The sequence below is a fragment of the Malurus melanocephalus genome, unplaced genomic scaffold (assembly GCF_030028575.1).
Source record: "Malurus melanocephalus ecotype Western Australia unplaced genomic scaffold, MMel_1.1 scaffold_237, whole genome shotgun sequence".
NCBI lineage: Eukaryota > Metazoa > Chordata > Aves > Passeriformes > Maluridae > Malurus > Malurus melanocephalus.
In genome coordinates this window covers 591,211-615,332 of record NW_026623469.1, presented here as the reverse complement: position 1 = coordinate 615,332, position 24,122 = coordinate 591,211, and the positions used below count along the sequence as shown (strand labels likewise).

The 24,122-nt window shown below is 59.8% G+C and overlaps 3 protein-coding genes across 9 annotated transcripts in view; 2 read left to right on the top strand and 1 right to left on the bottom strand.

The window, feature by feature from the left end:
• NHSL2 (NHS like 2) overlaps positions 1 to 18,396 on the top strand; it is a 29,704-nt gene extending 11,308 nt beyond the window's left edge. Inside the window, exons 1-8 of one of the 5 annotated variants that reach the window (XM_057374982.1) lie at positions 8 to 67; positions 9,455 to 9,607; positions 10,443 to 10,579; positions 10,670 to 10,868; positions 11,769 to 11,900; positions 13,074 to 15,257; positions 15,357 to 15,489; positions 15,851 to 18,396. In XM_057374982.1, coding sequence (XP_057230965.1) covers positions 52 to 67; positions 9,455 to 9,607; positions 10,443 to 10,579; positions 10,670 to 10,868; positions 11,769 to 11,900; positions 13,074 to 15,257; positions 15,357 to 15,489; positions 15,851 to 16,163 — 3,267 coding nt within the window. In that variant the 5' untranslated portion in view covers positions 8 to 51 and the 3' untranslated portion in view covers positions 16,164 to 18,396. Of the gene's footprint in view, positions 1 to 7; positions 68 to 9,454; positions 9,608 to 10,442; positions 10,580 to 10,669; positions 10,869 to 11,768; positions 11,901 to 13,073; positions 15,258 to 15,356; positions 15,490 to 15,818 lie in introns of those variants that run through there. The other 4 variants (XM_057374978.1, XM_057374977.1, XM_057374981.1 and 1 more) reach the window with 4 other exon arrangements.
• Positions 18,397 to 18,887: 491 nt separating this feature from the next.
• On the top strand, positions 18,888 to 21,379 carry PIN4 (peptidylprolyl cis/trans isomerase, NIMA-interacting 4). Of its 3 annotated transcripts, XM_057374976.1 has the most exons (5): positions 19,056 to 19,115; positions 19,309 to 19,376; positions 19,485 to 19,604; positions 19,770 to 20,081; positions 20,701 to 21,078. In XM_057374976.1, exons 1-4 carry the CDS (start codon positions 19,076 to 19,078, stop codon positions 19,926 to 19,928), a joined length of 387 nt encoding a protein of 128 aa, XP_057230959.1. In that variant the 5' UTR covers positions 19,056 to 19,075; the 3' UTR covers positions 19,929 to 20,081; positions 20,701 to 21,078. The 3 variants fall into 3 exon arrangements, with proteins under 3 accessions (XP_057230958.1, XP_057230957.1, XP_057230959.1); XM_057374975.1 differs by lacking the exon at positions 19,309 to 19,376 and having other exon boundaries at positions 18,888 to 19,115; positions 20,650 to 21,379; XM_057374974.1 differs by lacking the exon at positions 19,309 to 19,376 and having other exon boundaries at positions 18,888 to 19,115; positions 20,701 to 21,376.
• A 943-nt stretch (positions 21,380 to 22,322) lies between these two features.
• The window catches only part of ERCC6L (ERCC excision repair 6 like, spindle assembly checkpoint helicase), a 5,283-nt gene continuing 3,483 nt past the window's right edge, over positions 22,323 to 24,122 (bottom strand). The window contains exon 3 of the mRNA XM_057375064.1: positions 22,323 to 24,076. Coding sequence (XP_057231047.1) covers positions 23,230 to 24,076 — 847 coding nt within the window. The 3' untranslated portion in view covers positions 22,323 to 23,229. The remainder of the gene's footprint in view (positions 24,077 to 24,122) is intronic.

Below are 24,122 nucleotides of genomic sequence, written 5' to 3'. Positions count from 1 at the left end.
AGGATGGGCAACGCGCAGCGGAAGGGGCCGCGCAGCCAGCGGCGGGGCAGGATGCGCTCGGCAACAGGTACCGGCGCGGGCGGGGCGGGAGCGGGCCGCGCCCCCGCCGCCCCCGGGAGAGCCGCCACCCCCGCGACCCCCGGCTGCGGCGGCGGGGAGGGGAGGGGGCGGCTCGGGCTCGGCTCGGGCTGCGGCTTGGCACCCCTCGCTCCCCGCTCCCGGTGCGTCGCTTGGAGGACACGGGCAGAGGTCACCCCGGCCGAGGCTTGGCCTCCTGGCGGGGCGCGGGATGGGGCTGGCGGTGGGGCCACCATGGTCCTCCAGCGTGTGGGACAGGTGCTGGGCCGTACCCCAAGCTGCGGGGAGCCGGCCCCCAGGTGTAGGGTGCCAGTCCCAACCACTGAGGAGCCAGCCCTGGGCATGGGAAACCAGCCCCAAGGTGTGGGGAGCCAGCCTTGAGGACAGGGATCCAGCCCCATGATGTGGGGAGCTGGCCCTGGGCATGRGGATCCAGCCCCATGGTGTGGGGAGCTGGCCCTGACAGGGGGGAGCYGGCCCTGGGCATGGGGATCCAGCTCCGTGGTGTGGGGAGCCGGCCCTGGCTGTGAGGAGCTCACCGTCCCCGGTACTTGGCATCCCCAGAGCTGCTCCCCACCGGCAGGGAGCCCAGTGCCTGTGTAGCCCCCGCAGCCCAGCTCCCCTCTCCCACACATTGCAGTGGTGGTGGGTGTCTGGGGGCTTTTTTACCACAAACAATCTCAGGGAGGCAGTCAGCCCTGCAGCTTCTCAGGGAGCATTTTGAGGGGGAGCGGAGGGAGCAGAGGATTCATTTGGAGCTGGGAGCAGGCAGTGAGGCCAGGTGCCCTCTGAGGAAGCCGGGTCAGACAAGCAGGACCTGTCTGGTCACTCCTTTGTCCCCAAGTATCTGGTCCAGGCAGTTCAGCAAACCTTCCCAGCGCTCTAGCTCTTTTGGGAGCTCTCTTCCAGAAGAGCTGGGACTGGGGTCTGCCATGACTCCTGATGGCAGGCCCGTCACAGCTCTGGAGCCCCACAGTGCAGCATGCTGGGCTCTGCTGAGCCCAACTCCTGCTGCCCTTTCCCTGCCTGCTGGCTTGAAGTGGAACACAGCAGTGTGGGCAGCTGCAGGGAGCTGCCAGCCCTGGGAGAGACCTCAGGAAGATTGCTAAGAAACTGCAGGAGAATGGGGACTGCTTGTCACGGCCCAAATGACTGTCACAGCTTAATAATCAGTGGGCAGAGAGGGTGGCAGCACAGCCTGACGTTGTCTAATTTTGCAACCGCTGTTGTAGCGGTGGGTGCAAAGCACAGAAATGGGGCACAAGAAGTTCGGGTTGCACAGGAGGGGATCAGGAGAGATGCTGAGCTGTGGGTCAGAGGGATGAGGGATATGGGGCTGGTCAGTGTCCATCCCACCATCCTTGGCTCTTCTCTTAGGAGCATGGGAAGTGGGCAGTGATTGGTGCGGGACTCAGAAGGACCATGAGATGCTGGCCTGTTCCCTGCTGGGAGGCAGGCAGTGCCCAGCCCACAGGCTGCTGGCCTGCAGGTCCTAAGGGATGAGGGATGCTTGGCCAGCCAGTACCCAGCACATTGCCCTTGGCTCCTGTTTGCAGGCATGGAAGGTGAGCAGTGCCCGGACCATCAGATGCTGCTCTGCTCCCTGCCTGCCTCTCCCACCTGGAGCGACTCAGAGAGGAGAACTAATCACACTTCTGTATTGCCAAAGAAATTCTTGGAGCTTCAGGAAGGGTCCAAGGGGGATTGTGGGGCCAGGCTTTGGCCAGAGCTGGTTCGTCTCTGTCCTCAGGTGCAGGTCACATCTCCCTGCCAGCCTGGAAATGTCCTGCGGACCTCCCTCTGGTGCCTGCTCTCCCTGGGGAGACCTGCATTGTGCTACTGGGGTAGGGAAGAGTGGGATTTGGCACTGCGTAGGTCGAAATTCATCCTGAGTGTAAAGCTCGAGCAAATACTTGGATGCTCGAAGGGCTGCCGGGACCTCAGTGTCTGGGGGCATTCCCAAGCAGCTGCACACAGGCTTCCATGCAGAGAGGTGGCAGCAGRTCCAGGCTGGAGTTTATCTGCCAAGGGGGAGGGAACTGAGGCTCCACAAGGAGCAGCCCTCTTGTGGGTGTGGGTCGCTAGTGGAGTGGGATGTGCCAGCAGGACAGCAGGRCAGGGACCAGCTGTACTGGGATGCACCTTGTCTCACCTCAGGCAGGGTCATCCTTCTGSCCTGTGCAGGAGGGTCTTATGCTGCATCCCAGATCCAGGATCCAGCCTTCCTCGTTGCCCATCAGGCTGGGAATGGCTACATCAGTCTGGAGCAAGTGACCCCTCGCTCTGCCCTCTTGACTAGTACACCCCTCTGGGGCTTCTGTGCCACTGGTGGACGCTTGCTGCTTCCTGCACTCCTTCCTCCCATACCAGAGGAGCTGAGTGGGATGAGCCCCAGCCACTGGCTTGTGCGTGCGATGATGTTTGGAGTGGCCCCTCAGAGCAGACAGCATCCTGGTGGGCTGCCATCACAGCTGTGATGATTTTTCTGGTCTCTGCCTAGTGATCGGTGGCCTGGGAGGCAGCTCTCCAGTTACTGCATCTCTCTTCACTGACACTGCAGCTGCACGATGGGTCCCAGAGGAAGCACTGGCCATGGGGGAAGGTATCCTTGTCCCCTTGTCGATCGGAGCCATGTGACTGGGTTGGCAGGGGAAAACAAGCTCCTTCTCCCATCCCGTCATTTGGGTCTGCAGCATCGCTGGGTGCCTGACATGGGGTGGGTGGGTGGCAGGCCCAGCCCCTGGCAAGCCATATACTCCACACACTGCCCCCACGGCCCCAGAGCCACATCCTGAATGAAGCCTGGGCTTGGGGCCGGATTCACAGCTCTGCTGCAGCCCTGGCTCCCAGGAGCCTCCATCCTCTGGGAGAAATCAGCTCAGCTTTACAAAGCCCTGGGGCACTGTGAAAGTGCTCCCTGAGGAGCCTTTGCCCCAGGCTTTGGAAGGAGCTGAAGTGAGAGAAAGCTCTGGGAGCTCTGGCAGGTCAAAGGYAGGGGGATTCAGAAGGGCCCCTGGTTTTGTTAGCTGTAAGGACTGGGGGAGCTGGCAGGCAGTGGCTCCGCTGAGCTACTGGCAGCGACAGGCTCCGGGCTGTTTCTTTGGGCTGTTCCATGTAGGAGTTGCCATACTGTGCTGGGAGGACAAGCCCCCATGTGCTGTGTCCCCCARGTCACCCTCCATTCTCAGATGGTGCTCCAGCCGCAGCTGGGGGATGTTTTGGCTCTGTCCAGCTTGGGAGTCCAGCCTGCCCTGACTACAGCACCCCTTTCCATGTGCTCCCACAGGGATGCACAGAGAGGGATGCATATCCACCACAAGATCCCGGGTGATGCATTGTGAGGATGAGTGAATGGGAGGCYGGCTGTGCAGAGCCACGGTCCCTCTACCATCCCTCCCCGGGGAAGGAAGAGGGGCCGGGGCCGGGACAATGGGCTGTGGCGCTGACTCAAACAGCCAGTTCCTGGTCGCTTCCTCTCTCTGTTGGAGCTTGAGGCAGTAAGGACACAGGGGAAGCTCAGTGCTCTCAGTCTGGTTTGAGGCAGGAGCTCCTGGGTGGCTGCAGTGAGCAACCTCCCCTGGCTCTCACAGCCATGGCCAAGGTGGAGTGGGTCCTGGCACCCTGGCACCGGGCAGGTAAGGCAGGCTGCAGGGCAGGGCTGGGGCGGGCACTGGGGGCGGTGGGATCTGCAGGCACTGCTCTCTCTGCAGGGCAGGACCCTGGGCTGGGGGCAGCTGTTGGGCACAGACCCTCTGGAGGCCATGCAATAGCCCCAGGGTCAGTGCTGTCCAGCAATACCAGTCTTGTCCCACCTTTCCCAGACTGACCTGAGCTGTGGAGTGTCCCTGTCCCTTTTTAATCCTTCTGCRATTCCCCAGCCAGGTGGGGTGTCCTTGCTCTGACAAAGCAAGAGAAATACAGAGACTCCAGCCCACGTGTCCCTCTGAGCATTCCTTAGTCCTGCAGGGACAGATCCTGCCTGTCCCAGTGGCATTGTGCCCTCCTGGCACTTTGCATATGCTGGTGGCAGCAGGAGGGAGGACCCTGGGACCGTGGGTCAACACAAACATCCCAGCCACCCAGGACCCTCACTGTTGCCACTGYTCTCGCTCCTGCTGTACTGATTTCAGGTCTCGGGCTCCTTTGTCCCAGGGCCTCTGGCCGCATTCCCCTCTCAGGCGACTTCCTCACATTGTCCTGGCCCCGCGGAGTGTAAAACCAGCCGGGCACAGGGGAAGCCACGCTTTCCTGGAAGGACCCCTCTAGAAGCAACCTCTGGCACAGGCAGCCCATACTCTGGGCAGAGTGGTGAGCACTGTCTGGGCTTCCGTGTGCCACCGAACAATCCCAGCCAGGTGGGGGATGTCACCATGGGAAGGCTGGTGGGCAGTCAGCTGTGGCCACSCTGGGCTCAGTAGGTACCCTTGGCCATGACGTGGCGATGCCAGGTTGCCAGGACTGGCTGGAGCTGACAGGTTGCCATGCCAGGCTTCCTGAGGCTCTCAGGAAAGAGATCTTTGCTGGGAAGCACAGGAGAGTGAGGGTCGCAGTATGAGAAGGTTGCCAGAGAGCCATGGCAGGGCTGGGAGAGGGTCTGGGCACTGGTCCCACTGCCCATGGTGGAGGGCTTAGTGCAGGAATCTGGGTCCAGCCAGGTTCCAGGGCTCCAGTGCTCACCCCAGTGCTGCTGCTCCATCTCCAGGAGCAGTGGATCTCACCCCCTTGTCGGGGAGCAGCCTGAGTCCACCCTGGCTGGCACAGTCCCAGGCCAAGCCCTGCTTGGCCGCAGGCAGTTCCTATCCCCACAGCACAGGCAAATGGCACACTGGGCTCCTCCTGGGCCAGCCTTGCTGGCCAAATCTTGCAGCATACCCACCTCCCCTCTGCCAAAACTTCCTGACGGGGGCCCATCGTGCTGCCGGGACCAAATGTCCTTGCACACTGCAACTCTGAGTCCTGCTGATGGGCAGGGATATTATTGACTGGTTTGCTGGTAGTGGTTTTCATAGAAACCTCTCACATAACTCAGCCTWCTCCCCATGAGCTGAGGGACCCCCACAACTGCCAAACCCGCCCACAACCAGCAACTTCTGCAGTGCTCTTATCTCCCATCAGTACAAAAATCGGCTGATTCCTTGTTAAACAGGGAGCTTGGAAGAGCTGAAAGCCTCTTGCAGATCCGGTGTATCAAGTATCATTTCTCAGWGCCTGTGGTCCTGCTGGGTGCCCGTGTGGGAGCACGGGGATGTGTTGTACCAGGGTCCTGGCATAGCCACACTGGGGTCAGGGCATGGCATCCCTGAAAGGCTTCCAACCCSTCTGGCCTCAATCGCCAGCACGTCAGACCTGTGCAGGTGGCCCTGCCTCCCCAGGGGGTTGGAGCTGTGCCACCAGACATATGACAGAGGGAGGTGTCCTGGAGAGGGTCAGATTTGGACAGGGCACAGTCTCTTGTCTTTCCCAATGAGAGATCATCCTAGGCACAGCATGTGAAAGCGGCACACAGCACCGCTGCCTTGTGGCACTGGGACTGAGGGTGTCAGCAGGGTGTCACTTGGGGATTTCATTCAGACCTGGGTGGGYATCTGGCCCTGGAGCTGCCATGCACAGGGATGCCGCTCTACATCCCACAGGGAGCTGGCCTGGCAGCTCTGGTTCAGCAGGAGGTGAGCCTGGGACAGGAGGTGTTTCTGTGGCCTCTGCCAGGTCCCTCTGTTTGCTCTATTTCCTTCCTCTCTGCTCGCCGTGGATCAGCATGCGCCTGGCTCCACACCACGGCAATGTCACCAAGCCACACGCGCTGGCAGTCAGCAGTCAGTACCCGCGTCAGGCCACAGCGCTTGCTTGAAGCCGGTGGCATACGGTAGCGGCACTGCGGCACACGGCKCTGCTGGTGGGCTCAGGGTGCTGTCGGGGTCGGTGTCAGTCCCCAGGTTCACTGCCCTCGCCCTCCCGTGTGCTCGACACTCCGGACCGGSAGCGGCAGTTGCCGCCGTGCCTGTACCCGTTGCCATGGCTGCTCTGCTGATGGTGGATCGCCTGCTGCTGCCGTTACATCATTCCTGCCACAGCTCCRTGCTGGCAGAGAGGGTCCGAGCGGCTCCAGACGTGTCCCCGGCATCTCCTGCGCGTGGGGAGCGAGCCTGAGAGGGAAAAGTTTGGCAGTGAATTCAAGCAAGAGTCATCATCTCACAGGAGCTTCAGCTTTGCTTAAAACAGCTCTGATGGCTCTGTCAAATATCTCCCTGTGGATTCGGGATGCCTGGGCTGTGGGTGAGTAGCGATGCTGGCATGGAGCAAGGGTGACTCTGGAGATACTGAGGGGTTGGGGATCCTGCAGGGATGCTCTTTCCACAGGAGAGAGTGGAGCTCAGTGCCCCTTCAAGYGAACTTCCCTGGAATTCAGCCTTGGTCCTTGTGTATGCACCATGGCCACAACACCCCGAGYGTGGTCACAGGCTTATGCTCAGCAGGACTCTGAGGCCTGTAGCATGCACTTTGGCTGATGGTGCTGACTCCGGGAACACCCCAGGCAGACGTCCATCAGAAGGCAGTGTAGGGGATACCGTCTGCTYCTCTCTGCATGCTCTGGGGCCAGGAGGGGGCCTGGTGCCAGCAGGAAGCATGGTGAACCCCATGCCTCAGTTTCCCTTGGCAGCAAGTCTGGCCAGGCTCAGTTCCAGACCTCTGGGGTTGGTCAGATGGAGCTGTTTCTCAGGCTCTGCTGTCCCAGGACGCCCTTCATCTCCCATAGGCATTCGTCACAGGGTGGGTGCCCCTCAGAGRTATTTTATGCTCTGAGCCTGTCCCTGATAAGCATGGTAGCAGGCATTGACTCCCCTCAGCTGCACTATCCTCACCAGCTGCTGGATCCTGCCACCGGACACTCCTGCTCCGYCGGGGCATCCCGTGCCACAGGTGGAGATGGCAGGCACTTCATCCTGCCCTTGTACTGAGCCTGCATCAGGCTGCTTGCAAGTACTGCCCATCCCTTGGGAGCACTGTGGCAGTGGCACTGAACCAGCACTGCCGGCTCCTTACACCACATCATTGAGCTGCCATGTGGGGCTGGGCTGTGCGTGCTACTCCAAAAACACCCTCAGAGCCACTGCTCCCAAAACTCCCTTGGAGTGGCTGCTCCTGGGGAGCCAAAGCCAMAGCGTCAGGGTGCTGCTCACTCCGGCACAGTGCTGTTCTTGCGGTGCAAGTTTGGGGCATCTGGGTGCCGGGAGAGTGCCCGGCTCATCCGTTCCTGTCCCCACCCCTTCTCCCCATCTGGGGAGATGGATCCCACGATGCGCGTGCCTCGGTGATGCCAGCACCTTTGGCAATGCCAGCACCTTGGCAGTGCCGGCACCACTGCCCACACCGGCCTGGGACTGCGCTGTGTCTCACAGTCCTAATGAGCAAACGTTAGCAAAGAGGGGGAAGCTGCATGGGGCAGGACCCCCAGCACTGCCTGTTCCCCTTCTGGCTGAAGCTGCCCTCACTGCAGGGTAGGGTGCTGGGTGTGGGTGCTGCCACGTTTCCGCCGCACCCAGGGTGGCCCCCGCGTTTGGTGCTGCGGTTTGTCCACGTGATCRGCGCCCAGGGGTGGGTGCCGGGGTGACCCAGCAGCGGGGCTGAGGTGCAGAGGTGAGCTCCCATATTCTGGGAAGGGYGGCAGGGGCTTGGAGAGGTGCAGGGGCAGCAGGGGGCTGCTCAGGATGTCCCTGAGTCCTTGGTGGGTGGTGGCTGCAGGGGGATATATGGGCAGAAGGAGAGGAGCATCAGCTGTGCTGAGGCTGTGTGAGCCAGGCAGGGGGTGCAGCAAGCCAGGATTTGTGGTGCACCCTTGGGGTGTTCTCAGAAATGGTGAGGCAGCAGTGGATCCCCCATCTTGCCAAAAACAGCAGGTTGGGGTCTGGGGTCTGCAGAGGTGAAGGTGTGGTCTCTGCCTCTGGCACTGTGGGTCAGGTTTTTGGGGAATGCCTGACCTTGCTTTGTGCATGGCACACACAGGCACACATGCACCCCAGCACCTCTTGGTTGATATGGAAACGAGTCAAATTATTTAGAGGAGAAAGAAGAAAAAAAAAAGGAAAAAACCTAGTGTTAACACCCATCGTTATGGAAACACAAATTATAAAAGTAACTAGGCTGGGAACATGGCACCTTGCTTTGGGGTGCTAGGCGTTGTGCAGGCCCCATCAGCTGGGGGAAGCATGGGCATGAGGGCACCAAGGGCACCAGAGTATTGTAGGCAGGAGGGCATCTGAGGCCAGGAAGGCACCTGGGGGCAGGGTGGCACCGTGAGCAGCAGTGGGGATGCTCATGATGCAGTGCAGATGAGCTGGGCCACAGCTGCCTGACCACTGGGGGCAGAGGGAATGTGGCTTGTGCTGGGGCTGCCACACCTGTTTTCGGGCCAGTCCCCTTCCCAKGTGAGTGGGATTGCTGCTGCTGCCTCAGCTGGGGCCCAGCATGGAGCAGGCTTTGGCAGCAGGGCAGTGGCATGTTCCTGGGGACAGACACTGTACTGCAGGTGGCAGAGGGCAAGTGTTTGTCACACGCTGGTAATGGGAGCATCTCAACTGATGGAAATGGGGACAAGGACCATGCAGTGCAGGATGAGCCTTAAATCCCCAGGGATGAGACCCTGGTCCTCCAWATCCCTGTGTAAAGCCCACAGAGGTGTGCTGTGTGCCTGCTGGGGCGCGGATGCCCTCGGTGGCAGTGTGGCACTCTCTTGTCTCTGTGCTGAGTACAAATCCATGTGGTCTCAGAGCAGCAGTGCCGGGGCTGCAGTGTTCCCATGGCAAAGCCTGTTTGTGGGAGCAGCACTCAGCTCCCCACAGAGCCAGTTCACTGCTGAGCCCAGATCCTGCTCCCAGGGTCTTATCCACCCACAGAGGTGTTTCAGAGGATCTGAGCAGTCCTCACAGAGGTTTCCTTCCCTGGAAAGCTTCAGGGGTGTCCACACCAGGGCAGGGCATGTGAGCCCCGAGCTGCAGAGCAATGGAAGCAATGGGTCCCTTGCTCCTGCCTTTCAGTTGCAACTTGTACTCCCTCTGCAGCCAGGATGTTGCTCCACCAGACCATGCAGCGTTTCCTGCGTCCGGGTGTGGTTAGGTATGGGTGGCAGGGCTGGCTTCCTTCCCCAATTTCTCCCGGCTCCCTTCTTGGCAGCCCTCAGGGTCCAGCCCCCAAAGTGGTAGCGGTGATGAGGGCTGGTCCCAGCAGGCAGCTGGGGTACCAGGGTGGGACACAACCACAGCCCAGCATTTCTGGAGAGSTGGTGGGATAAGTGCTATGCTGGCACGCTGTTATCCCACAGCAGMAGACGCAGGGAAGCTGCCTGCCACCTGCCTCTGACCCCACTCTCTCCCACCTGCAGCCACCTCTAACCTGGACCTTGAGAGCAAGAAAGCCGCCCCCGCCAAGCTGCCATGGCAGCAGCCCGTGAATGTCTTCCTGGCTGCTGGGCGCCCCCCGGGCATGGAGCAGCTGCACCAGGAGGCCCAGCTCAACCTCCAGAGCTTGCTGCAAGGTAGTAGGGAGAGGGGCTGGGGTGGGCTGGGTGAGGCTGATGGGCGGGCGCTGCCCTGGGTGCATGACCATCATGAGACTGTGAGCTCATCTCACGCGTGTCTGAGCTACTCCTCGGACCTCACGCGCTGCAGGAGTTGGGTTCTGGGGGATCCCAGTCTCCAGTAGACCCTCGGCAATCTCTGCTYCCAAGTCACTGCTGCTGGTGTCAAAGCAACTGGGACCAGGATTGCCTGCTGGGGCCACTGAGGCCACTGGGGCCACCAGGGCACTCATGAATCCCACCATAGCACAGTTCTGCTCACGAGGGCCTCAGGGACCTGCCACTGATCTGCCTAACTGGATCAACATGGCCAGTGGTTTTGTTTCCTTCCAATCTCTGGCCCAGGCTGTCACGCGGCCCTGGCTCAGATGCTCCTCAGGCATCAGATGAGATCAGCAGCCCGGCCATCCCCCAGCTTGTAATCTCATTAAGTCAGCCTGAGCAGCCTTGCTTTCCGCCAGTCCACAGCCACCAGTATTAATTAGCTCAACAATTACAGGATGGGGACACACTGAGTTCCTGGCTGTCCCTAGTGGGGCTGTTTCCCAGCAAGACCCACCACATCCCCTGACAGCCCTCCGGAGGAGTGGGGCCAGCTGCTGGGATCTATGCACTGCTTTACCTCCCCCAGACCCTYCTTGGGGTCTCCCTCACCTTCTGAGCTGTCTGTCCTGAGCAGGGATGGTGAGCTCTGGCTGGGGACAGCCTGGGGGGACAGTCACCCTCCTTCACCTGCCCCCTGCTCCGGGATCCAGCAGCAGGAGCAGGGTCCCATGTGCCATTTTTCTTGCAGAGGAGTATGAGGAGCAGTATGCCGAGAGCAGGGTCACTGGGCAGACCTTCCGTGCTGCTGGTCACCTGCCCCCCCCCACCTCTCCTGAACCATCACCTCGACCCCCTCCTGCCAAGCGCCTCGAGTTCGTGCTTATGGTGAGTTCTGGGGTGGCAGGGTGGGCAGCAAGTGTCTGYTTGTGTTCCACCCTTGTCCCTTTGGTGGCTGATGTGGCTTTCTCCCCGTAGCCCCCRAGTCAGCGAATGGCTGAAGAGGAGAGCACCAGCAGTACTGTGCTTGGTTCTCGACCCCCTGACACCTCCCTGAGCCTCCCCACCAGCCCAGACAAGCAACTTCCCTGGCCCTGCCCCCTGCCCCCTGTGGAAGAGAAGCAGTGGCGCCAGCCTGGCTCCAACCAGACCAACATTGTCACCATCAATGTCTCAGGTAGGACCAGCACCCTATGGCACGGCAGGAGGACACAGGGTTCAGGCATAGATGCACCCCAGAAGCCATCTGGGGCAGGGGGKGGTTGGTGGGAGGGGACTTGGGCTGCAAGCTGTGTCCCCATGGGTTAGGTGGGCACTGAGGCAGAGAGGGGACAGCAAGGCCATGCTGGCATCCATCATTCCCAGCCATCTCTCATGCCATCTGCAGCTTTGTGCATCTGATCTGCTGGCCGTGCTGCTGGCAGGTCTCACATCCCTGATGTAATGCCCAGCCAGCCAGGTCTGTTGTCACCTGGGCTCTCACTACACGCTGTGYACCTGGCCTGTCTCACCTTCCTCCCCTGTCTGTCGGTTCATCCTCTCAGGGCCACATCTCCCAGCAGCACAGTCCTGCCCAATCCTTGCAGACACAGGTGCCAYGCTGTGCCCCAGGTCAGAGTCTGGGGCTGATGGCTGGGCAAGGTGCCCCTTCTGGAGGGCAAGGCCCCTCATTGAAGGGCAGAGGTGTCTGTCCGCCCTTTCTCTCTGCCATGGCAAGCTGTGCCAGGGCCACGCATGGTCCCTGTSCATGCCTCACACACACATCCACAGTCTGGCTTAGTAGAGGTGTGGGGTCCAGTCTCACCAGCACGGAGCAGTGCCTGTCAGCAGCACAGGGCCGGTGTCTGCAGCTTTCCATCCACCTCACCTCCATCTGCAGCATTTCCCACCGTGCCTCCATCTCCTCCGTGCTCACCCCACTGTAGCTCACAGAATCTTCCTGCCATCCCACTCTCCCACTTGTGTCACCATCCCAGGCTGAGGACATGCAGAGGACATGGGTGACAGAGGGGACCGAGCTCCCACTCTGGCAGCGGCTCCTGGCACCGCGGCGTACCGCTGTTTGTTTTGGCTACAGGGCAGCACTTTGCTAGACACACGAGTGCTCATCACTCCCTGTTTAACACAGAGACCGCGATGAACCCAAAGTCCACCCTGCGGCGTAGACGGACCATTATTGGATTCCCTAACCTGTCCCTGCGAGACCAAGGTGACAGCAAGAACCGCGCAGGCATCACCCAGGCAGGGCTGGCAGCCCGCAGAGCTGCCCTGATGGGCGGCATGGCCGTCCCGGGGCTGTTAGCCAGCACAGGCATGGACGGGCTCCCGAGGACGCCTCGACCACGGGGAATGTGCAGGCACCACATTGAGTCTGTGCCCTCCTGAGGCACCAGTGGTGACAGTGGTGCTGGGCACACTGGTGACACCAGGCTGGCCTGGGGCTATCATGGCATCGGGGACAGCCCCTTCACCATGAGTCAGGGTCCTGAGACAGGAGTCACCCAGCCTCAGCTCCAACAGCTCCCTGTGCCCACCTTCTTTGTGGGCAGACCCTGTGGCAGGGTGCCCTGGCTGTAGGGCACACACCTGACCGGGTCTTTGCTGGGGCTGGTGAGCTGGCCATGCCAGTGCCAAGGATATGCATATGAGAGTGCCTGGAGTGCTTCCAGGCTGGCACTGGATCCTTGCGAACAAGAGCCACTGTGGCTCAGGGGTTCTGTCCTGCTGTTCCCTATGGAAGGTGTGAAGAAATCACAGCCAGCCTCTCTGGGGAGGCAGGTGGGGGCAGGGGGAGAAACCATGGCACCAGCTGTTTCAAGGCAGTTGTGATAGGGTAGGAGGAAGTGGTCACCATGGCAGTGGTCAGACCATCAACTGATTGTGATGGCTCCTCCCTTGGAGTTGGTCAGGCCTCAGCCCACCACAGCCTTGAGCATCCCTGTCTGCTGGGGGTCGTTAAAGCAGGACTCCTGGCTGATTCCCCACCCCRGCTGTGCTGAGATGAGGTGGCACTGAGAGCCACCACAGAGCTCCAGGCTCCTTCCCCATCCCAGAGGTGCTGTGATGGGGTGGCACTGTGAGCCAGCACATCCCTCCCTGTCCCAGCAATGCATGACCTGGTGGCCCCTGATCCCCATCCAGTCCCCACCATGGAGCAGCACCAGGGCAACACTTCGGTTGCCATGGGACTGAGGTCCCTATAAATAGAGCCTCCTGCCATGGCTGCTGATTTGTCCATGGCACATTCCAACCAACACATCCACATTTTATGCCTGTACAGAGGTGCAACCTCAAGACTGGCTAAAGGCTGGGATGGCGTAGGGGCAGGGCCATGCTCCTGTGAGGCAGGATGGTGCTCACTGGGCTGTGTCTCACCCCGCAGGCAGCGCCAACGGCCCCACATCTAGCACACACAAGCCCATCGCTGAGTCCCTGTCCTGCAGCTTCATGCCTGAGACCACGAGTGAGGGGACAACGCCCCAGGAGATCAGCCCTCGCCAGCCCCTCTCAGCCCCGCTGAGGAAGACTTTCAGTGACCTTGGGACCCGCTGCTGCCACCCACCTGCTGCCATGGATGGGGCGGCCAACCCCTGTGCCAGTGCCTGCAACGGGACACAGGGCACACCTTTATCCCTGCCCTGGAGTGCCCTGGGTTATGGGAGCCCCCCCAACCTCACCACTGGCCCAGGCAAGGGGCCCAGCTGCACCTCGCCAGAGAGCTCCATCCCATCGCCCAGCCCAGGTTCACCCACCACCTCCACCTCCTTCTTCATCGCCACAGAAGAGCGCGTGGGCAGCAATGGGCCTAGTTTCTTTTCCGGCCCAGTGCCTGCCCCCAGCTCCGGGTGCATCCAGGAAGCCAAGGGGAGTTTCTTGCCGGGAGGCCGAGAGGAGCTGGGGCCAGCAGCAGGGCCAGCGCAGCTGGAGGTAGAGCGGCCAGGGTGCCGGTTCCGCGAGCGGTCACTGTCAGTGCCCACTGACTCGGGGTCCCTCTGCTCTGTGGATATCGCATATGCCGAGACCCGGCGGGGCAGCGCCAATTATGCCCTGGGCTACCCCAGTGCCAGCTCTGAGGGCAGCACCAGCACCGACAACATCTCCCTGGGGCTGGAGCCTGAGGGGCAGCGGCGGCGGCGCTCCAAGAGCATCTCCCTGAAGAAGGCCAAGAAGAAGCCTTCGCCACCCACGCGCAGTGTCTCGCTGATCAAAGAGGGGCAGGATGGAGACGTGGGGCTCAGTGCGGCACTGCCTAAGGACCAGCGGCCCAAGAGCCTATGCATCCCACCAGAGCTCCAGGGCCACCGGCTGGTGCACGCTGAGCCYCAGGGGAGTGCAGGGAGGGAGCCTGACAGCACAGCTGCCCCCCACCAGTGGCATCACACAGACTGGAAGGCTGGCAGCGATCCCTACTGGTCCCTCTCTGGCTCAAGCACAACCACAGGGACCACAGCCATCGAATGTGCCAAGACGCGCGGAAGCTCCGAGTCCCTCATGTCCCCTTCAGTCTCCAGGGCCACAACGCCCTCCCAGCTCTCCGCCGAGGCAGACCTCAAGACCTCCTCTCCAGGCAGGCCCACAGGGCTGATGTCCCCATCCAGCGGATACTCCAGTCAGTCGGAGACCCCAACCCCTACCGTACCCACCTCCGCCATCCTCGGGCACTCCCCGCACCAGGTGCGTGTGAGGCCACTGGTCCCCGAGAGGAAATCCTCTCTGCCCCCCACATCCCCCATGGAGAGGAGCCCCAAGGCCAGGCTCTCCTTCGACCTCCCACTGACTCCACCTGCCCATCTCGACCTCTCAGGGCTGAAGATCTCCCTGAAGGGGAAGACGAAGGTCAGCCGGCACCACTCTGACTCAACCTTTGGCACCAAGCTGTCCCAGAAGACCAGTCCCATCACACCCATCATGCCAGTGGTGACACAGTCAGACCTGCGCTCTGTCCGCCTCCGCTCTATCAGCCGCTCGGAGCCAGAGGACAATGCYGATGGCCCAGAGCACACGGAGGAGCCAGCACGTGTCCCCTGCCCGGGGCCGGAGAGGAAAGTGAAGCCACCCGTGGCAGAGAAGCCACCGCTGGCCAGGCGTCCCCCATGCATCCTACACAAGCCCCCAGTTCTGCGGGAGGAGGATCCCCTGTCCCCCAAATCTCCGCCAGGCACTGCCGCCAAGGAGAAGGGGCTGCCACAGGATGGCTTTGTGGTGCTGCGGAGAGGGGAGCTGAGGAGGGGTCTGGGGGAGCCCCACTTGTCCCTGACCCCAGCGGGACCCAGGCAGCTCTCGAAGGGCAGCCTGGAGGAGCTGCGGCCAGAGCGGAGCGGTGCCGAGGGGGAGCGCAGGAAGTCCAAGGTGCCGCCGCCAGTACCCAAAAAGCCCAGCGTGCTGTACCTGCCACTCATCCCGGCCCCGGCACAGCTGGGAGCTGGTGTGGGGGACATGCCACCCACCCCCAGCCCCATCATCACGCTGGACACTGACCCCACCTGTTGTGACCCTGACACTGAGGATCCACCATCCCCCAAGTCTGTGGGCACCACGCCCCCCAGCAAGCCCGCCTCAGAGCAAGGTGAGGGTCTCCCCACCCCTGTGGTGGGATCACCCTGGGGAGAGGGGTTCCCCATGCTGCACAGGAGATTCACTGCTCTGTTTGCCTCCCTGCACGCAGGCAGCTCAGCCGAGGCCAGCACGGAGGAGAAGAGCTTTGCCAGCGACAAGACAGCCGAGTCCATCGTGGAGGAGGATGATGAGGTGTTCACAACGTCCCGCACCACAGAGGATCTCTTCACAGTGATCCACAGGTAAGGCTGGTGCACGCACTGGAGGGCACAGCCCCTGCACCCACTGCTTCCCACCACAGTCATAGCACCAGGCGCAGTGTCCCTCCAACCATAACACCTCCATTTTCCATGCTGGGCCAATGGTCATCCTTGGGGACAGCCCRGTTGCTGCTGCCTTGAGCGGAGTGCAACCAGACTAGGCCACCAGYTTGCAGGGAGGCTCCAGATTGGTCCTACCTGCCAGGAGCACTGCCTGCCGTGCTTGTGTTGTCACCTTGCCCCAGCAGAGCAAGCACAACCGGTGCTGGGCACTACCATGCCTCTCACTCTGGGACTTCACCCACCTTCAGGCTGCTGCCACCCATGTCCCTTTGGTGTCTAGGTCGAAGAGGAAGGTCTTGGGGCGGAAAGAGCCTGGTGACACCTTCAGCAGCCGACCCACCTCCCACTCACCTGTAAAGACTTCAGGCTCCCCAACTGGTGAGTCCCCAGCAGCAGCAGGCAGCAGTGGGAAGTCTTCCAGCAGGAATGAGGATTTCAAAGCCCTGCTCCAGAAGAAGAGCAGCAAAACCAGCCTGGGTACTCGGCCATCTGCTGCCGAACTGCTCAAGACCACGAACCCACTGGCCCGGAGGGTCATCACAGAGTTTGCCCCTGAGCTGGACAGTGCAAACAGCCCCAAAAGCCAGCCCTGACCATGCAGGAGCCCCTCCATCTGGGGGGGTGGCAATGGCTGCAGAGGGAGCACTGCTGCAAAGGGCTGCTGGGGTGTCCCTCTATCCTGCTGGTGGTTCTTCTGCTTTTATTCCTTACTTGGAGAGCTCCTGGCAGAGAGGCAGTGGCCAGAGCCTGAGCCCTCATGACCCTGGGTCCTTCCCAGGAGGGAAGCAGCCGGGACTGGCCCTGGCTGAGCCAGCTCCTGGGATTGAAGGTGCCTGCCCAGGAAGCAGAACAGGATCACAGCCCCCAGCATCGTCCCATGCTCACAGCGAAGCAGCTTGAGACTCTTTGGTCCCTTCGGCATGTGGTACTTTAAATAGCTTTTCTAATGCATAGTGGTGGTGATGTTTGATTCTCTTSCCTTTGACATTGTACCTTGAGTTTCCCATGCAGAGATCCCCTGGTTGAATTCAGCTGGACACATAGATGTACTCTGGGAAGACGCCAGGGGTTCGGCTAGATCTGCGGCTGCTTTTGAAGAGTCACAGGAGGTTCCCTGTCATTGCCCTGAGCATCCTCACTGCCACACGGGGAAGTGGCACCTGGAATCCACAGCCAGCGCCACCACCTCAAGCCAAACCCCCACCCCTTGAAAGCCCCCAAAATGCTGCATTTTGGAGCTCCTCAGCTCTCAGTCCAAAAACAAACCCCGGGGTCTCCTCCACCACTAGCCCCACTGGTCTCACTGCACAGAGGSTCTGGCAGCCACCACACTCTGCCAATCCCCGTGCCAGGATCCTGCACCAGCTGCCAACTGAGGGGATGGAGGTGCTGCGCCATGGGAAGGAAGCRGGAGGGAAGCTCGTCCCCAGCTCTACCTCCTGCATCTCCCCAATGGACCCTGCAACAGCTTCTCCTGCTGCCCTGACCACTGGGTGTCCTGGGATGCCACTGAGATGGTGGCTGGAATCAAGATGGGTATCACCTGAGCCACCTCCTCAGTGACTCCTGGGGTGTCACCAGGGTTGCCCACTGCTCACCCTTGCCCACTGACCACCAGGGAGCTGAGCAAGGCCGAGTGGGACACATGCCATCAGGGCAGGTAAACAGGGTCATGGAGGAAAGTTTGCACATCCCTGGGTGGCATTTGTCCTCCTTTGCTGCTTCTTCCTGGCCTGGATCCAGCATGGGAGCCCCAGCTGCCGGTAACAGAGGCCATGGTACAGGGCTCTGGCACAGGGCGGGGAGGAAACACAAGCTCTGAGCATGAGCACAGCCACTTGCCCAGAGAAACAGGAAGGGCTAGGCTGGAAACAGGATGTTTAGGGAAATTTCCGCTTTATTTCATGAATTATTTCCACATATTCCAGCCTTCCTGCACTGAAGAGGGGAGTGGTGCAGTGGGTCCAGGCAGCAGCAGGGCACCCAGGCAGCTTAAGCTACCCCTCCAAGGGGCCTGAGCTGCTCTGGGGGGGTCTCTGTCCCACCGGGAGCTCTGCACCCCCACAAAGCATAGCCTGGGCAAATACATCCCCATGCTTGTCACCACACTGGATCTGACCCCACTGAGACTCCAGTTGGTTCCCCTCTCCTCCCTCTGGGTACTCGTCCATCGCTCATTTCTTTTCCCAGGGCTGCAGATTTAAGCCTGTAATTAAGAGCCAGGCTGAGAAACTCAGGAAAAAAAACCAAAACCACACACACACACACAAAAAAGCTCTAATGAATGTCCACATTTCATCCCCATCCCGTGGCCCCAGCTGGTGGCAGRATGCTGGTGCGGGATGGGCCCGGGCACAGCTTGGGAAGCTCTGGGGAAGGATATATTTTGCACATGACTGCTCAGGAAATGGGGGATGGAGCCAGCAAAGGGAGCTGGGGGCAAACATGGGGCAGGGACCCCCCTGCAACACCCCCAACACCACTGGCAGCTGGAGCAGCCAATGCTGCCAGGGGGAAATGTCCAAGTGCGCCAGAGGTCAGCTGTCGGACAGAGACTGGCCATGGAATGGAGATCCTTATTTCCCTGACTGGAGGAACAGGCTCTTCCTGAGGCTCTTCCTGGTGCTCTTCCTGGCTGAATGCTCGTCCCTGGCTGCTCGATCCTTGCTCCCTCTGGCTGCGGCTGTTCCGCTGGGAAGGCAGTGGGGTCCCGGGAAGAGCCCAGCCAGCAGGACAGCTCTGCCCAGGGGTGGGGGCCGCCAAGGTGCCAACTACGGAATGTTGTATTTTTTATCTTGCCAGCTTGGTAAAGTGCTCCCTACTGCCCGCCTGTGCCTGTGCTTCTTTGTGCTGCCGAGGAACCGGTGCTGGGGGAGACCACAGTTGCAGACCAGACACCCCCGGGTGGCTCGAGGGGACCCCAGCCCCATCAGCTGGGGCCAGCGTCTGCCACGCACTCTCGTGTCCCCAGTGGGCAAGGGGGTTGGGGAGCACGGGGACACTGTGAGGTGTCACGGACAGCCCAGCCGTGGCACTGGGGACAGGCCGGGGGCGGCGGGGCTGGGCATGATGTGAGGGGGTGGGGATGGGCTTGGCAACCTGGGGCAGGTGGGATGAATGAGAGGGACAGGGACAGCCCGGGGCACGAGGTCAGCCCTGGTGCTGGGCGGGAACTGGGGTCAGTTGGGCACTAGCTACAGGCCGGGGGAGGACTGGAGGTGGGGTGGGGCTGCCTGGGAGTGGCCTGGGCATCCTGGGGCACGTGGGGTGAATGAAGGGGACAGCCCAGAGTGTTAGGGACAGCCCTGGGCGGGCGCCTGGTATGGCCGTGGATGCCGAGCGCAGCCCTCAGTGCCGGCTGGCTCCAGGCCCCGCGGGGCGGGCGCTGCCCCGTGTCCCTCAGCCCGCGCAACGGCTCCGKCCCGGCGCGCCGCGGGCAGTCGGGGGCCTCGGGAGGCTCCGTCCCGGCGCGGCGCGGGCAGCCCGGGGACTTTRCGGCGGCAAGATGGCGCCTAAAGGGAAAGGTGGCGGCAAAGCCGGCAAGGGTGAGTGGCATCGGAGCCGTCCGGGCAGAGACCCGGGCAGGCACCCGGGGGCGGCACCGGGATCGGCCGTGGGGGGGCCGGGGCCGGCATCGGGGCCGGSTGGGAGGGGGCCAGGGCCAGAGGGGCCGAGTCGGTCCCAGAGCCCTGCAGGGGCGGTGGGGACCAGGCCGRTCTCAGGACGCTCCGTCCACAGGCGGCGAGAGCGGCGGCGGCAACGAGGGCAAAGCGCAGGGCCCGAAGGGAGGCGGCAGCGCCGTCAAGGTGAGCGCGGGGGGTGGTGGGSGCCGGTTCTCTACTCCGCCCCAGAACCTGGAGGCTCATCCCGCCCGCCGGCTGSACTCGCCACAGCCCCGTTCCCTTCCCCGCCAGGTTCGGCACATCTTGTGCGAGAAGCACGGCCGAGCCATGGARGCCATGGAGAAACTGAAGTCTGGGCAGCGCTTTAGCGAGGTGGCAGCGCAGTACAGCGAGGACAAGGCCAGGCAAGGGGTGGGTACTGCTCCCGGGACAGGACAGTGGGGCCGGGCAGCAGCTACAGGAGCCTGGGTCGTGCTCATCGCCACTGTTGGCACRGACCTGTCCCACGGCCACATCAGCCATCCTCCCTGCACTGACGGTCTCAAAACTTAAACCCCAACGGTCCTTTCCTAACAGGGAGACCTGGGCTGGATGACCAGAGGCTCCATGGTGGGACCATTCCARGAGGCAGCATTTGCCCTCCCTGTGAGCAGCATGGACAAGCCCGTGTACACGGACCCTCCCATCAAGACCAAATTCGGATACCACATTATCATGGTGGAAGGCAGAAAATAAAATGTGAATGACCATGATGACCTTGTTGACTGCTTAAATCCTGAGTCCCAGACAGCTTGGCCTTGGAGCAACTCCRGCACAATCAGCAACATGCCTGGAGGCAGCTGGCTATCCCTGCCCCTGTGCTGGCAGAGCAGGGCTCTGCCTGGAGAGGTAAAGTGTCCCTGGGAAGGGTGAAACAAGGGCCTTTAACAGCTGTTGAAGTCTCTGTTGCCTGGCAGGCTAGCCTMATACTTCTGCTGTGGAGATAATGATCTGTCAGTGGAAGGAGGTRCCCAGGCTTTTTTATCTGCAAACAGAAATGATGCAGAAAGGGACAGAGGGGTTCCCAGGGCTTGGTCTCCAGCTCCATCCTCCCCAGGAGGGTACAGGCAGCTCCTGTAGTGCAGCTTATGCTCCAGGGCTGCAGGACAGTCACTTCAGTGGAGGGTGTGTAACACTGGAGCTGGGTCAGGCCAGGCATGGAAAGGGGCTGGGGGCAGGAGGGAATGAAGAGCTCTCCTGAGCATGGACTCACATGTTTCTCAAGCTCCACCTTGCCCACTCAAAAGCTGGGGAAAGAAAGTGGATAACTCAGGTTTGAATAAGAGAAAAGACACTAAATGCCTGGTACTGCTTCCTATGCAACCCTGTGCTGTGGGGTGTGCAAGTGAAGCAGCCCAGCAGGTTCCTGCCATCTCAGGGATCCATCCCTGAGCCATGACCCCCTTCCTGCCCACAGAGCCCCCAAAACAACCACAGCTCCAGCAACAGGCACCAGCTTTTTTTACAGGTAAGCATCTTGCACAGAGCTTGGAGATGAGGAAACATCAAAGAACAAAAGGCCCTTACCAAGATTCCACAGGAGGAAGAGGTGAGGTGAAACTGGGCAGGTCCTCTTCCCCCACTTTTCAGGGTGTTGGTTTTGCTGAGTATGGACAGCTCAGAGAAGCCAGCGAATTTGGAGCTTGCTCTGGAGGACAGACAGGCTGCCCAGAACAGACACTGCCCCRTTTAATGGTGCTGTATTAATAAACTACTTGTTTCCAGGCTACCAGAGCTTTGTTCTCTCTGTTGGCAAAAGCACATTGGCACAACTCCTGCACCAGCAGAATTAATTCTCAGTTTGCTGTGGCTCCTGATACGCAGAGCTCCTCTCCCAAACGGCACAGCTCAGCCAGGTGTGGTGTCCTGTGCTATGGTGTGGTATTGCAGAAGGCAGCATGCCATGGCACAAGGAACATGCAAATGTGCTGCTGTGCTGTCAGCAGGTGAGACTGGCAGGAGCCAGTCCAAGTGACAAGCACACCAGACCAAGGCTGTGTCCATGAAGGGCAGAGGGACAGGGCAGGGGGACAGAAAGTCACTCAAAGCCAGAACCAGGAACTTTTCAGCTGCTGGTTTGTGGGATCGAGGCACCCTCAGCCAATTTGCTGATAACACTGAGCTGTGTGGTGTGGTAAAATACGGAGGGGAGGGATGGATCTAGAGGGACCTGGACAGGCTGGAGAGATGGGACCATGTGAAACTTGGGAGGTTCAAGAAAACAAAGTACAAGGTCTTACACCTGGGTCAGGGCAATGCCAGGCACAGCTGCAGGTTGGGCAGAGGAGGGACTGAGAGCAGCCCTGGGAGAAGGGCTTGGGGATGATGGTTGATGAAAAACTCACCACGAGCCAGCAGTGAGCATTCCTAGCCCAGAAATTTCCCATGTCCTGGGCTGCATCCAAAGAAACAYGGACAGCAAGTAGGGAGGGGATTCTCTTCCTCTGCTCTGTTCTCCTGCCACTCCACCTGGAGTTCTGCACACAGTTCTGGGACCCCCAACATAAGGACATGGAACTGTTGGAGCAAGTCCAGAGGAGGCCATGAAGTTGATAAGGGSACTGGAGCACCTCTCCTGTGAAAAAAGGCTGAGAGAATTGGTGCTGTTCAGGCTGTTCAGCSTGGGGAAGGTTGCATGCACACCTGATACCACATTCCAGTGTCTGAAGGAGCCYACAGGGAAGCCAGAGAGGGACTCTTCATCCAGAGCTGGAGTGACAGAATAAGGAGTAATGGGTTCAGGCTGACAGAGAATACGGTTAGAAGAGACATTGGGGAAAACTCTTCCCTATGAGGGTGATAAAACACTGGCACAGGTTGCCCAGAGAAGCTGGGGCTGCCCCAACCCTGGAAGTGTTCAAGGCTTGGAGCAATCTGGTCTAGTGGAAGGTGTCCCTGCCCATGGCAGGGGTTGGAACTGGAAGGTCTTTAAGTACCCTCGCAACCCAAACCATTCCATKATTCTATGAACTACAAATCCTCTTCATAGCTCCATCCTGCYTCCAGGACCTGAGAGATAAATTAATGTAATACAGTTCAGCTGTGCGTGGGGAGAGGATCCTTTACAGGATTTCCTTACAAAACAAAAAAAATTATACCCAGTATATACCCCCATGTCCTCAAACTTGGGCAAGAACAGGTTTCACTATACAGAGAGAGGGAAAGGGGAGTGGGGAGTGGGAGGGGAACAAAGAAGGGAAACCTAGAGCATCCTTTGAAGTCCTTAGCTCCTCCAGCAGCACTGCAGAGTTTCAGGCTTTCAGCACCTTGCTGTGGTCAAGGTCTAATTGTGTTTCATCTCCCCAGCCCTCCATGCACTCACACACCTGGCAGGGGCTCAGTAGGACTTCTGCACTACCTGGTGCCAGGTGGATGCTGTGCTGGTCTCCATTGCTCTGCTTCCTCCACTGCTTGGAGAAATTAGAGCAGCAAACTAAATTGTAGCTCCTCCACAGCCAATCCCTCCTCAAACCACCTTAGAACCAGGTTGCGGGAGCTGTTGTCTCCTTTGCACCAGCATTCAGCTCACTCATATGGTGGGTGACCTTCAGGCACCCAAACTGGCTTAAAGCCCAGAAGGAGGGAGGAACCACAGCAGCCCAAGTCTGGGCTTTACTGTGGCCATGGAACTGCACTGTCCCCATCTTCTCAGGGGAGAGGAGTGACAGAACCTGGAAGATAGTAAGGTGGAGCCAGGGCTGCCAGCATGGACAGCGGTTTAGACATCAACACCACCTTTTTTTTTATTAAATAACCAGACAGGAACATGAACCATTTTCACCTTGGTGAGCTCACTCCACAGTGAAGTTCCCTCCCCAGCATGTCACCAACACCTGGACATTTGGACTGTTTTCTCAAGAAGGAAGTGCTGAATTTGCTCAGTCACACGAGTGTACGGTAGGGACTGACCTGGAGCTGGCTTAGGGATCTCAGGGCAGTGGTGCAGACACACGTTAACAAGGAACAGCCAGACTCCGTTCACAGAGTCACACACATGTCACTTCTGGGCCAGCTGTCTGTACAAGTTCAGAGTCAGAAGCATAACTTCAGGATCTCCACTTTTTATGTCAAGAGCTTGCAGGAAGCAGTCCAACGCCTCCTGGAGTTTTCCGTCATTCCGAAGTTTCTTGCCATTGTGTACCAAGGTGTCATAATCTCCTGCTGCAGGAGAGGAACTCTGCCCAATGCCCTTTCCAGAGCTGCTTTCCTGGGTGAAGCAGTCGACCTGTTCGCCCGACTGGAGCTCAGTGTCACCCGTGGATTCTTCCTGAGATGACTCYGTCTCCTGTGCCTCAGACTGCTCAGATTCCATACTGTCTGTGTAGGAGGACTCTTCACCTGTATCAAGTGTTTCTCCAGCAGGTTCTTCGTCAGGCTCCGCAGATTCCCCAGTGCACTCCTCGGCTTCTTCTTCCACAAGCTTGTCTTGCACCTCATCATTGTCATCATCTTCTTCATCAGTGGTTCCCATGATTTCTCCAATATCTTCCACCTCATCTACCAACCTGCTGATGAATGAGCGCCTGGAAGCGTTAGATCTGTTACCACTRTCATTTAGCTGGGGAGAAAAGATGACTTTAGCGCTCCTTCCATTATATTTAGGGGTGGAAGCACTAATTCCTTCTGGCAGTCGGTGCCGAGGGCTGTCCAAGGGAGAGGAGGGCACTTGTTCAGGCTGCTCTTCACTCTCACTATCTGAAGCAATTCTGTTTAAGCATTTTTTTCTACCAGAAGTAAAGACACCACTACTTTCCTCCAATGCTTCACTCCCTTGCGTTGAGGCATTTGGCTCTTCTTCAGCTGTGGGACAGGGTTTGCCATGGCTACTGGTTTCACTTGGCCAAGTTTTGTTTGGAGATTGCTTGTTTGGAGATTGCTTGTTTGGAGATT